Source organism: Amborella trichopoda, chromosome 5 (genome assembly GCF_054954075.1).
Source record: "Amborella trichopoda isolate Santa Cruz 75 chromosome 5, AtrichopodaSantaCruz75HAP2 v2.0, whole genome shotgun sequence".
Taxonomy (NCBI): domain Eukaryota; kingdom Viridiplantae; phylum Streptophyta; class Magnoliopsida; order Amborellales; family Amborellaceae; genus Amborella; species Amborella trichopoda.
In genome coordinates this window covers 8,950,141-8,962,827 of record NC_142340.1, presented here as the reverse complement: position 1 = coordinate 8,962,827, position 12,687 = coordinate 8,950,141, and the positions used below count along the sequence as shown (strand labels likewise).

Below are 12,687 nucleotides of genomic sequence, written 5' to 3'. Positions count from 1 at the left end.
TGATTGGTTGTTTCAATACTTCAAAATTCCATATACCTGGAAATGGCCAACTAGGCGCCTGTATTGTCCAAAGAGGTAACCCATTTCCCTTGGTCCCACACCCATGTCTTCTGCTGGAAGATCCTAATAAAAGATGAAACACATTAGACATAAACTCCACTAGGAAAACGAGCAGATTCAGGTAATCTGTGACTATTACATAAATATGACTTCACACATTCCCCTTACCTGATTGGGACCCAAATACCGGTAAAGCTCTTCCATGAAACTCTGGCAAAAGCGCATGATCTGTTGACAGTAATCTTATGTACTCAGACGAGAAGGGACCTTTCATGTGCAAAATATCTTATCAAGGAACAAAAATTTAATTTCACCAACAAAATTAAACGAAACAACTAAAACCTCATTTTCAGATTTTCCTTTAGGATCAAAATCACTTCCTCCTCCGGCACCTCCAAGCTTGTATGGTGATAGAGCGTTTCTTAATGTCTGGATGGAGGGAGAGAGAGAGAGAGAGAGATTCTCAATACGAAGTCAAGAACAACAACTCATAAAACGAATATAACAGACATTACAAAAAATTCTATCTACTAGATAATCTCCATATTAAACCAGAGAGTGTAACCAGTACAACAAAAAACATCAAGGTACCAATAATAAAAACAAATATTTGGCCACTACATAGAGTTATTAGTATCAACGTAAAATCACATATAATGGCCACTACATAGAGCATCAGAAAATGGCCACTATAGAAAGAGATTCTGCACATTCACCAATAGCCCAGTTCATAAGGAGGAAAGAACAGATTTGAACATAAAGTCGATAGGGATATGCATACAGCCACGAAGGTTGGGCCCTTGTCATATAGAAATTTTGCAGGAGGCGAAGAAAATGTATGGATGCTTATAATAATTCTATTTACTAGATAATCTCTATATTAAGCCAGTAAGTGTAACCAGTAAAACATGAAACATCAAGGTACCAATATCAAAATGACTATTTGACCACCGCATATAGCAGAAGAAGATGTTTCTGAAGTTAGGTAACTAGTATCAACATAAAATTACAGATAATGGCCAGCATAATGCCCATTATAGAGATTCTGCATGTGGCACCAATAACTCATGACATAAGGAGGAAAGAACAGGTTTTCGAAAATAATGTGACAGGGATATGCATCAGTCACAAAGGTTGGGCTCTATTGAAATTCATGCTTGTCATATAGAATTTTTGTGGAGAAAATGGACGGATGCTTCTCCTTGTATGCCTCCTCTATTGTGATAAAAGGAAATCCTGGGCCTTTTTTTACAAATTGTAAGAAGCCAGGGATATGCTGATCCATTCCCAGACACATCTAAGGATTCATTTTATGACGAGTCTGATGTGATTTTGGTTTAATAGAGGGGTTTACAACTGCAATTGGAGTAAGGTTGATCTCATGTATCATATATGTTCTTCAATTGTATCATTATGTTCTTCAATTAGCAACCAAAGCCAGTAAGAGGGTTCAAGATTACAACTTAAAGACCATACATATCCCACTATACTAATAACAAATCCTTCCTGGTACCACTATTAGCAAGCGCATCTTCCACCCCGTCAGCCTCTCTAGGAACATGACAAAAAGTAAATTGCTAATCATACAATAGAATCCAATATCTCTTAAAGATCCTCAAAACTCCTTCCTTGCCTAATGATCACATTAAAACTATCTCCCCATAGCCAAGAACAAATTAAGACCATCCCTTCCACAAATATATCCAAACTAGGAGACCTGCATTCAGCAAATGAGGCATCATATATGCTAAAAGTGCCTGAGGAAAAACATTGATCCCTTACCATTCCTTATGATGCCACCTATGACTATATAACTAGAATTATAACATTCTAAGTACTTTACTTTAGAAATATAATATCTTTAAAGTTTACTTTACAATATTGTCAAATATGTAAAATAAAAATTTCTTTTTCTAAAATATGAATATCATAAAAATATCAATAAATAATTGAATTTATAAATTTATTTTTAATTTACAAATTAGTAATTCTCTATATCGCTCATTCCAGTCCCTATCAATGGGGGTATACAATTGGCTTTCCTTTTGCAAAATCTTTAATAGTGGATTGGTTACAGCTACAGCCCAAAAGGAAGGTAGTTCAAAATTATTGAATCTCATCGTAATCGTCATTTTTGAGGATTGTTCAGAGTAAATTCATTGGCTTGGACAAGCCATTTAGTTCATGCCACTATTCTCAAATCCAGGAGTAATACGTTAGATGGAATAATTTCCTAGAAGTATTCCTCATGGGTTGGACCACTTTTTACAGGGCAATGGAATCCTTATGACCCATACCTCGATTCCGGTGGTCATTTATTCAATAACTCCCAAGAAGCAAGAACTGCCATCTAAAACCTTCATGGAGATTCCATCCTCAAACTCAAAGTTTATGGCGGACTGATATTGCTCACCATCATTTTCCCTTCTAAAAAAAAGAAAAAAGAAAATTTATATATATATATATATATATATATATATATATACATATAGGAAAAAGATGGGATTAGCCCATTAGCTCATATGAACATATGAGCCCAATGGCTCAGATTGAATCTGGGCCGATCTGACGATCACGGATGTCCGGTAGTGTTTGAATTTTAGTTTTTTTTCTACAAATCTAAATCACTTGAAATTTTAGGCATGTATTCATCAAAAATAGGTGAATCTTCGAAAAATATCAAAAAAAATATTTTACTTGAAATAAATTGACCAAAATGCCCCCGAAAGTTTCAAGGGGTATTTTGGTCATTTTTATTTTTGTAGATAATTTTTTTTATATTTTTATTAGGTGTGCCTTGATGAGAAGAACACACACCTAAAATTTCAAATGATTTGGATGCAAAGAAAGAAAAATAAAATTCAAGCACTATCAGACATTCGTGATCGTCATATCGGCCCAGATTCAACCTGGACCGTTGAGCTCATATGTTCATATGAGCTAGTGGGCTAATCCCATCTTTTCCCATATATATATATATCACCGCAGTTAAAAATTTATAATGGTGGAAATAAACTCCCATTTTACGATGATTGAAAACAGGGGATCTAGAGGCACAAAAGGAGCTCACTCTTCGAAGTGTTAAATGCCTCCGTCTCGATAAAATATGAGGTGCAAACAGGTCCCGACGAGTACATTCCCAAGATACAGCCAGATCGGAATACAAATCCTGAGTCCTTGAGTTGCACACGCATTCGACCAGCACAAAACCACAGTCACAAAAATACTGATATGTCTTTCCAATTGGTATGGTTCTACAAACATCAATTGGAAACAAACTTGTCTCTCTTTATAAAATCATCATCCAATAGGTACAATAAAAACATCAATTAGGATGGCAAACTTCTCTCTCTCACTACAAAATATATCATCCAATCGGTATACTACAATTAAACATTGATTGGGAAACATCTTCTCTCTCACTATGGATTAGTTTTCCAATCGATAGAATACAAACATCGATTGGGTACAGAACACATGGAAAAATACTTTATAAAATATTAAGTTGAAAAACTTACCGGATGACAACAAAGCCACGCACCAAAGAGCAAGAAAACCATATATAAATCCATCATTCACTTCATGATGTCGCAAGATAGTCATCCAGTTTATTGAGAGAAAACCATCCATTTTTTAGTAAGAGAGCCTGCTAACTCAAAGAAAGAGAGTAAACTTACTCTCATGTTATTAATGAGAGAGAGAGTGTGAGCTTTTTTATCGTTTTAACAAGAGAGATTAAAATAGGAGGAGTGTGTGTGTGTGTGAGAGAGAGAGAGAGAGAGAAAGTTTCAAAAATTGAATACCACATTGAAAGGTATCTTAAAAACAATAAAGGTGGGGTGCTAAGCTGCCACGAAGGTGGTAAAAACACCTCATGTAAGAAGATGAAGTAAAAGATGGTGTACCAAAGGTCCATCTATAGAAATGGACTAGCAATAAAAATTTAAAATAAAAGTTATTTTGAAACACTTTTCTTTGCAAAAAGCTAACAATCCCCCACCTATTTCAAAATAACAAGAGCTCCCTCCAAACATATAAGGAAAGACAAATGCATAAGTGAAGGTGTCTTTTGGACTTGAACCTTCACGTAGTGTTATCAAGAACGTTTACCACGAAAGTGAGTGGACACTCCTTGAACTATGTCCTTTATTGATAAGCCTCCCACATACCGCACATTCTCTTTCAAAAAACTATGGTTTTCTAAAAGGCTTGCGCTTTTAAAGGCCCTGCGCTAATCCTGGTTTTCATGAGTGCTCTAGGGAATGCCCAATTCCCATAGGAAGAGGCTGCCACTTCCACACTCATATAGGTGAATCCATGGAAGATGTCCTATAGTGCGACACCCCAACCTAGGCCTTACATCATCTAGGCAAATGCAATCATTAAAAGCGAAGCTCAACCTCTTTATTCATTGCAATAAGTAGTACTACACAGCCAGGGATGGGGTAAAAATTTTAGAAATTTCCACAATAAAGCATTTTGTGGTGCCCACATTCATCAGACATCACAAGAGCAACTTGTTTTTCCCTTTGAACTTTGGACTTGGGATCTCCTTATCCTAGATAGGGTTCCCATCGCCTTGTGGCAATATATATTTGGGCTCAATCCCAACCCTCTAGCTACCTTCCAGACTTGGTAACTTGCAAGGTCTTTTATTAATATTCCACCAAGTTCTGGGTAAAACAAATATAAAGTATTAACATAATTCCATCTCAAACATAAGTCTCAACCAAATGTGCCTCAAGCCAGTATAACTGGATTTATCAAAAGAAATCCCTAACCATTCGCTTAGTATACAAAAGCTTCACAGTCACACATTATGAGACTGTAGGCATGGACCTTGAACAGGTGGTACGTCTACCATGAAGTCCTTAGCCACTTAGCCTCCTCACTATGGGTTCCAAGGCAAATTTCTCCAATCATTTGGAGATACAAATATTCATCCATAAAATACACCCCCACCACAAGTGGACATACATCTAAAAATTATAGATTCATAAGAATCCTGAAAACATCATTGTACCTTTTAATACAGTCGATCACCCACAAAATGAAGGTCATGGTCTATAGTTCCTTTCAAAAATCTTAGGACCCTACAGACCGCATCCCAATGCTCTTATCCTGGGCATTGGTATATCAAACCAGTAGACCCACAGAAAAGGATAACCTTAAATTTCAGACAATACATGCCTACTGAGGCGTAAATCCAAAACTTCACAAAATATCTCCAGATTTCGGGGGTGTAATACAAATTTAAAAAACAAAATAAGGATCTCACCGGACGTGAATTTAAATCAAATGACCCTTTGCCAATTACCTTGATAGAGATGGGGTAGTCATTTTATAGGACAATGTCACCCCCACCATTCTATAGGTCCTAAAAACAAGAATAAATTTTGAAAACATGTCTAGTGACATTTCAAGCCATCCCCTACGATACTGTCATCGGAGATCAAAACAATTATATGTTCATCGATCACCTAAGCCTAAGGCCTTTGCTTCTTTCAAAGCCTATATATATATATATATATAGGGAAAAGTTTATATAGAGCCTAGGCTCTAAACAATTAAATTAGAACCTACCTCAAAAATTTCACTAGAAGAGGTTGTTTTGATGCCCAAATATCATCAAATTCATCATCTCAACATCAAGATGGATGGACATGAGAAACAAATGGATTTCAAATTTTGGAAATAGTGCATCTTGTAACGCATTTTTTGACCGTCAATTTACAAGATTTTCAAGTTTTCATAGATTTGCTCAATCTACACTATTATTTAATCTTTAAATTTTATAATTAAATATGAAAATATATTTTAAGGCTTTTACAAAAATTTCCAGTATTGAAACCATATTTCTTGACACTATTTGAAGGTGGGCTCTAATTTGATTGTTTACAGCCTCAGCTATGTGGAAAATTCTGAGATTAGCCCATATATATATATATATTAGTTATTACATTTGGTTTTCTTGTTGCTAGTCATATGTATAGAACTAACTCTGAGATCAGTCGTAAGCATAGAAGATCTTTTAGAAGAACATAGGTCAATCGGGACTTCGGGACATGAACATAAAGGTCTTTCTAACACCATCATTAATTACATTCATTTTCAATTACGTCTTGCTTAAGCAAGCATTGCAATTTTACCAAATGGTCAGTCAAATAGAATTGAATTCACCATTTTTGAATGAGGGCAAAACAGTGAAACAATTTTTCATTTCAGTCCCTATCCACAAAATAGGAAGACCTTATATTTATCTAGAAATGTCCAAATTTTGATCCGTAACACCACATAGATAGTTTGAACTGTATAAGAACAATAATCAATTTTAGCTGCAAAGTATTCAATATTTGAATCAAAGGTTTATAATGCAACACTTATCTCATCTTCTCAATTGTCTAAAACTTTTATCAAGTAAATTAGAAACCTATGTTTCTAAAGCAGTATCAAAGATCATGGAAAACTTGTAGCAGCTTGCCAAACAAACGATAATAGAGAAAAGAGCACAAGTATGACCGGCACAACATCTAAATGATTCAATTGAAAACAGCATAAGCCTCGAGCATTTTCAGGAATGAAAAACCACTCGAATGAAGGGCAGACTGAAAACACATATAGATCAAACTGTCAATATTTTTTAATCATATACTCAACAATTATTTCCAAAATTAATCCAGCATAATTTTTGTTCTGAACCCCAAATTTCTGCTATTGCATCTTATATCGAGTTTGTGTTTGTCTGTAGGTTTTTCTACCATACACCATTTTAATGGTGATGTTAGAAAATCCTACTCCCAAATTTTTAACCATAAATGCCAATAAGATATATTATTCCTAAGTTTTGGCAAGGGGCAATAGTGATAATTCTCCTCCACTCGAGAAATGAAGTTTGAAGTTTAGAGAGATTTCTGGCCGATGATTCTCTCTAGCTCTATAAAACAGGTTCTAAAATCACCTCAAATAGACGAATACCCTTATCTTAAAAATAAGAGAAATACAAACAGAGGATATTTTATTGTCAGAAATTTGGAAGAAGGTTTTCTAAGATCATTAGAATGGTGTACACTAGAAAAATCATATATACACACACAATCGCACACTCTTTCATTGTAAAACAGATGTGTATCATGAAGAAAACTAAGAGAGTATCAAGACATACCTGCTCCAGACCTAATAACTTGGCAATACTTAGGTTCATAGCTGGATGGCAACGTAGTCCACCCCTACATGGACCCAACACTTGGCTGAACTGGACACGAAAGCCTCGATTTACATGTGTTTCACCCTTATCATCAACCCATGGGACTCTGAAAATGATAATTCTCTCTGGTTCTAGCAGGCGCTCAAGAATGTGGACAAACCTACAAGATAGTTCAATAATCCAATGAGCTACACATTTGGTATCTCTTAACTTTTTACTCAAAAACAATGGAAGAATTAACTATAATACACATCAAAAAACACACAAAATAAAACTCGAACTATCACAAGATAATTAAGAGCTTAAGGTGGCTTACTGGGAACTCTTGGCAAGGACTGGTTCCAGAGAATGTACCACTTCTTGCACAGCCTGTATAAACTCAACTTCATGAGGGTCCCTTCTCAATACCGCGTCAACTATTGTTCCCGCTGTTTTAGACATGAGAGCTTCACATTTTTTGTTTTCATGCACATGTAAGGGAAAACTCATCATATCAGAACTAAGTGAGAAATGTCGACAGACATGCATATAATGAAACTATTCAAAATAAAAGTAATTAAATTAGTTATAGTGCACACAAAAGGAAAAAGAGAGAGAGAGAGAGAGAAGAGAGAGAGCAAGGAATATTTCCTCCCTACATTCCTAAGGATACACATTCTAAGTAAAGAAACCAGAATGAAGTGCATATTCGAAGAAAGCTACATGTCAGAGAAAAATTATGCTGCATCTCCATGGAGATAAAATGAAGATGCGAACTTACCATTTTTGACAATTAGATATCAACGATAATTTAATCAAGGAACCAACTTGTGTAACAGGAAAAAAAGAAGAAGTCTAAAATCTATGATATGCATCTTTGGTTTCTCAGTGTAACTTTAATCTTCAATACAAGGAGGGTAAGGAGCACGACACGTCTTGAACGGATAAATGAAATATACAAGCACGACAGCACCAAGTCCAAAAGTATAGAAGGATACATCTTTTCATGTCCCGGTGTACTGCTCACTGGCCATTCTAATTTTAAAGGCTCACCACAGGAATTCCTGCTACCAGTGTACAAATACTCATTTCTGAATCAGTAAAACTCTTCTATTTGACTCGTCCAATGAGTAAGATATATAAACTAACTACTCCAAACGTGCTTCACATTTTCCTTTTATATAATCTTTTTTGTTGATTTGACCAATAAATGGTCTCTTCTAACCTGTCTTGAATTACATAACTGACCACTCATTTTTATACTTTCTACACAATTCTCGAAAACTTGACAAATTCCAAGTTTACTGTTCGATTCAGCAAGTCAACTTGGTTGTGACAGTGATGAGTTAGCCACTAAATCCAAATTTCAAAGACTGGTAAGTACTAAGATTATTCATAACAACTCTAGATAGGGCCAGCAATAGTCTGGATGTTTCTTTGTTTTGTATAACTGCTACATAACTATCTAAGCATGAAATTTTGGCTCAAATGGGCAACCCTAAGGCTCTAATAGAAGAAATAAATAAAAAAAGATTTTGGGGGATGAATATCCACCCCCTCCCACCTTTTAATCTTACCACTAAACAATACTCGGGCAAGTAGTAGTGTGACTCCCCCAAGTACTGTAGAACTTGGACAAGTCTGCCCAACTTCTACGGTACTTTGGCGAGTTTGTAGAAGACCGCCCAAGTACTGTACAGGTAGCCCACCACCCCCCAATTTTGTGGATCGTTACTCTCCTCACAAGGTGGCAAGACCAAGTAACTGAGCCCAGTAGACTCTGCCGAGGTTTTGAACACTTGTATCAAGGAAATAATCCCCTTTTCATTATAATGTGAAGTATATGTGCTAGAAAACCACAGCTTATGAATTACGTCTAATGCCCTCTGGTGGAAATCAATGGTTTTCCAAATGAAGTACAAGATACATTTCCCTTTATTTCGAACCACATCTCCATTCACGGTATGACAACGAACTGTGCATAAACCCAAAACTGTGGGGGTTGCGGGTAGGGGTATATTAAGGGATCATCATGGGAGATTTCTTATGACATACTCTGGGCCTCTTCATAGTCGTGTCTCGAGCTAAGGCTCAGAAGTTAAAACATAAGGTCATGTGGAATTATTGTTGGTGACTCCAGTAATGTTGTTGCATGGGCTAGTGAAGTGAAATTCTGCCCGTGGAATCTTCAGACTGTTTTTGAAGAGATTTGGGCATGTGCTAGGAAATTGCAAGTGAACTATGTTGATACATGGAGAGAGTCTAATGTAGAGGCAGACTCCCTTGCAAGGGAAGGGCTCGCAGAGCAAGATTGATTGTGAGGTGCGACCATACCTGTAAAGCGGTTTGTAGTCAATTTCATTCAATTTTGTAGAGTCTGATATAGATAGACTCATTTTAATGTATCCATGTAAGTCACACCTTTTTTAATTAAATTTGATTTACTCAAACCAGTGAACAAGATTTGAAGGAATGAATCTCTGTAAGAAACACACCTTGGATGACAAGATTCATCAAGAACTTATTGCAATATGATTACTCTCTTCTAATCTTGGACAATCTTCCTAACCTAAAGGCATATGTTGGACCTCTCTAGAATTCCCACAGGAGTTTGAGAAGCGGTTCTTTCCAATCATGAAAAGGAGATTACAGAAGTGGTTCTTTCCAATCATGAATAGGAGGTTTACAGAACCTCAATAATTTCTAGTTCTATAAGATGGTTGAAATTCATAGGTAGATGAAAAGGTTTACACACAAGCCACATCATGGCCAAATTCACTCAACTGCAGGCAACGTGCTCTAAATTCTACAGAATTAGCCAAATTGAAGAAAATAAAACGATCATTCAACAAGGAGTAAAGATAACAATATAAAAATCAGAATTGAACATCACATCACAATCCATCATAAAGCAGTAAGTATAGGATATTTATCCATGAGTAAATAGGCATGATATGATGCAGCTACTGTAAGTATAGGATATATCCATGAGTACATAGGCAGGATATGATGCAGCTACTGTACTTTGTATCTGTTTATAAACAGTAAATAGTGAAAGTAAAGCTAGAAAGTCCAAAACACAGTTTCATGGAATATTTCTCGACACTGTACAAAAAGGGATATAACACTATATTCCAATGGATTATGATACTAGGCCCTGCATGGCAACATCCACTCTTTCTTCCCACCAATGTATGGGCCCACAAGGATATTCACCAGGTAAAGGGACTTTCGAAACTCGAACCATTCATCAATGGAAATGATGGTGGATGCAGCATGGAGTACCATACTCATACTCCATTGGAGTGTATACTTACCTAAAACAATGACATTTGTCCCATAACGATGGTTGAACTTAAGTTGCTAACCTTTTACATAAATTGGTCTCTCTACCATGGAAAGATTCTTGTCCTTGGAAGCCAGTTGGAGCCGAAGGGCTTCTTTGTGAAGAAGACTATTGTTGTGCTCTTCGAGAGCACTCATCTGCATATTCCGACTTCCTTCATTTCCATAAGGATTCCTCCTATGCTTTCTCCCATACTCTCGACAAACCGAGCAAAAGATCCTCGTCGTCCCTTCATGAACATCAACATACGCCCATTTATAAGTATCAGCCCATTCCTCTCTCCATTTCTTCACCACCTTCTTCTTCCTCTTTGTTTGTTGAAGCTTTGAGAGATCCTGGTCTTCATTTGAGGTGGAAGAAACCATAAGCAATTGTTTGTGCTCTTCTTGCTCTTCAGCTGTGGGTTCTTGAGGGACCCCAACAAGTGGGGTCTGAGCAAAGGAGGGATCATCGTCTCCAGGTCCAATTTCAAGATCTATTTCTTCCCCCATTTCTCTCACTACCAAGTGATGCCTTTGTGCCTGTCTTATCAGGCTCATGTTGTCCATGGTAGAATTCATCCCTAAAACTTGACCTGAGATCAACATTCAGTCAATCATAACCACCCCACAAATCTTCTTCAATCTCCCTCTCAGAAGAAACCCCACTGACAAACAGTTCCCCAATTTTGATCGCCTTCTCTGTGTCTCTAGAAAGCAACCAAGGAGAACTCCTGAATCTTTCAGTCTGCAATCTCTCCCTGCCAAAATCACCCCTCAAGTTCCAATCTTTTTGCATCAATTTTGTCTCTCACACCAAATTTCTTAAACTTGCACTGTCTTTTAATCTATCACTCCATTGAAAGACCAAATAATCCCGACTGTTCAAATTGAGGGCTTTCCCCCTCTACGCAGAATCCAAAACCCAAACTCGAACCCAAAGGTTTTTTTTTTGGTAATCTTTTCTTCAATTCCTCTACCCTCCAGATCTCTCCAAATTGTTGCTCATGGAGATTAAGCACCAGAGCCAAAAGAGTTATTACACGAAAAAGTGACTATTTTCATCACAATTCAACAAAGTATTTGACCTTCGCTTCCAGAATCAAAACCCAACAAAAACAGTCTTTTTCTAAAAAAACCAAACCCAATAAATTTCTCACTCATATCCATCATTTCTCTGACTTCAATAAACAGAGCAGTCCCCACTACCTCATCTCCCCAAAAATCGCAGCCTGCGAAACCTAATCACTCTCATCACACAAGAACTAGTAGAACAAGAAACCCCAAGCATAAAATTTAACAGGAATCAGCGGTTCTCTAAGGAAACGTCACCATAAAACCAGCGTCACTGCGATCACCATACCTTTCATATTAAACAGTACAGAGAGAGAGTCCAAAATTGCAGAATGTCCTGTGAAAGTCGCGGCTTCATCAGAAGGGTAACGGCAATGGCGTTTCTAAGACATTCCAATAGATGTAAAAGATGTAAAAGGTCTGGACTCTGGAGCCCACCATTAATATCCCCTTTGAGCTTTTGTTGGGCTCCCTTTATTTACATTGTCCTGGAAAAACCCACGTGAGGGGCGTTTCTAAGATTCAGAGCACTGATCCTCTCTCTCTCTCTCTCTACAGAAGCAGATCACCTCTCTCTCTCTCTCTCTTAACTTCAGCGCAGAGATAAGTTCTCTATCGCCCACTCGAAATCAGCCTCTCCTGTTCTCTCTCCAAATTATCTATTTTTAACTGTAGAATTGCTGCCTCATTATTCCACTGAGGCACGGAGGGCTCTCTCTCTCTCTAAATTCTCTCTCTAGAATTCGAAATCATTCTTAATTTTAAAACCGCGATCGGTGGTGGTTTCAAAATTATTAAAAAACAAACTAATAAGTAAAAATAAAAATTGAAGTTTATGAGAAAGAAATTTAAGGGGACCTAAGAAAAGCCTTAGACAAATAAGGAAAAAGAAAAAAAAAAAAAAAAAAAAATATATATATATATATATATATACGAGAAGGGGAGCTGAACTAGTGCAGTCTTGGTTGTTTCCATCCAGATTGATAATGTGGATTGAAAATAGCATAGTTTTAAAAGAACGTCCATCATTCGTCGTGGAAGGCGTG

At 36.8% G+C, this 12,687-nt stretch overlaps 1 protein-coding gene across 2 annotated transcripts in view; it reads right to left on the bottom strand.

Annotated features, from left to right (window-relative positions):
* The window catches only part of LOC18443727 (Amino acid dehydrogenase family protein), a 29,730-nt gene extending 17,458 nt beyond the window's left edge, over nucleotides 1–12,272 (bottom strand). The window contains exons 1-7 of one of the 2 annotated variants that reach the window (XM_011628565.3): nucleotides 11,931–12,272; nucleotides 10,612–11,799; nucleotides 7,581–7,710; nucleotides 7,223–7,424; nucleotides 403–489; nucleotides 229–288; nucleotides 37–123 (exon numbers count right to left, since the gene is read on the bottom strand). In XM_011628565.3, the coding sequence (XP_011626867.1) occupies nucleotides 37–123; nucleotides 229–288; nucleotides 403–489; nucleotides 7,223–7,424; nucleotides 7,581–7,710; nucleotides 10,612–11,176 (1,131 nt within the window). In that variant the 5' untranslated portion in view covers nucleotides 11,177–11,799; nucleotides 11,931–12,272. Of the gene's footprint in view, nucleotides 1–36; nucleotides 124–228; nucleotides 289–402; nucleotides 490–7,222; nucleotides 7,425–7,580; nucleotides 7,711–10,611 lie in introns of both variants that reach the window. The other variant, XR_016055871.1, reaches the window with a different exon arrangement.
* Nucleotides 12,273–12,687: the final 415 nt, after the last annotated feature.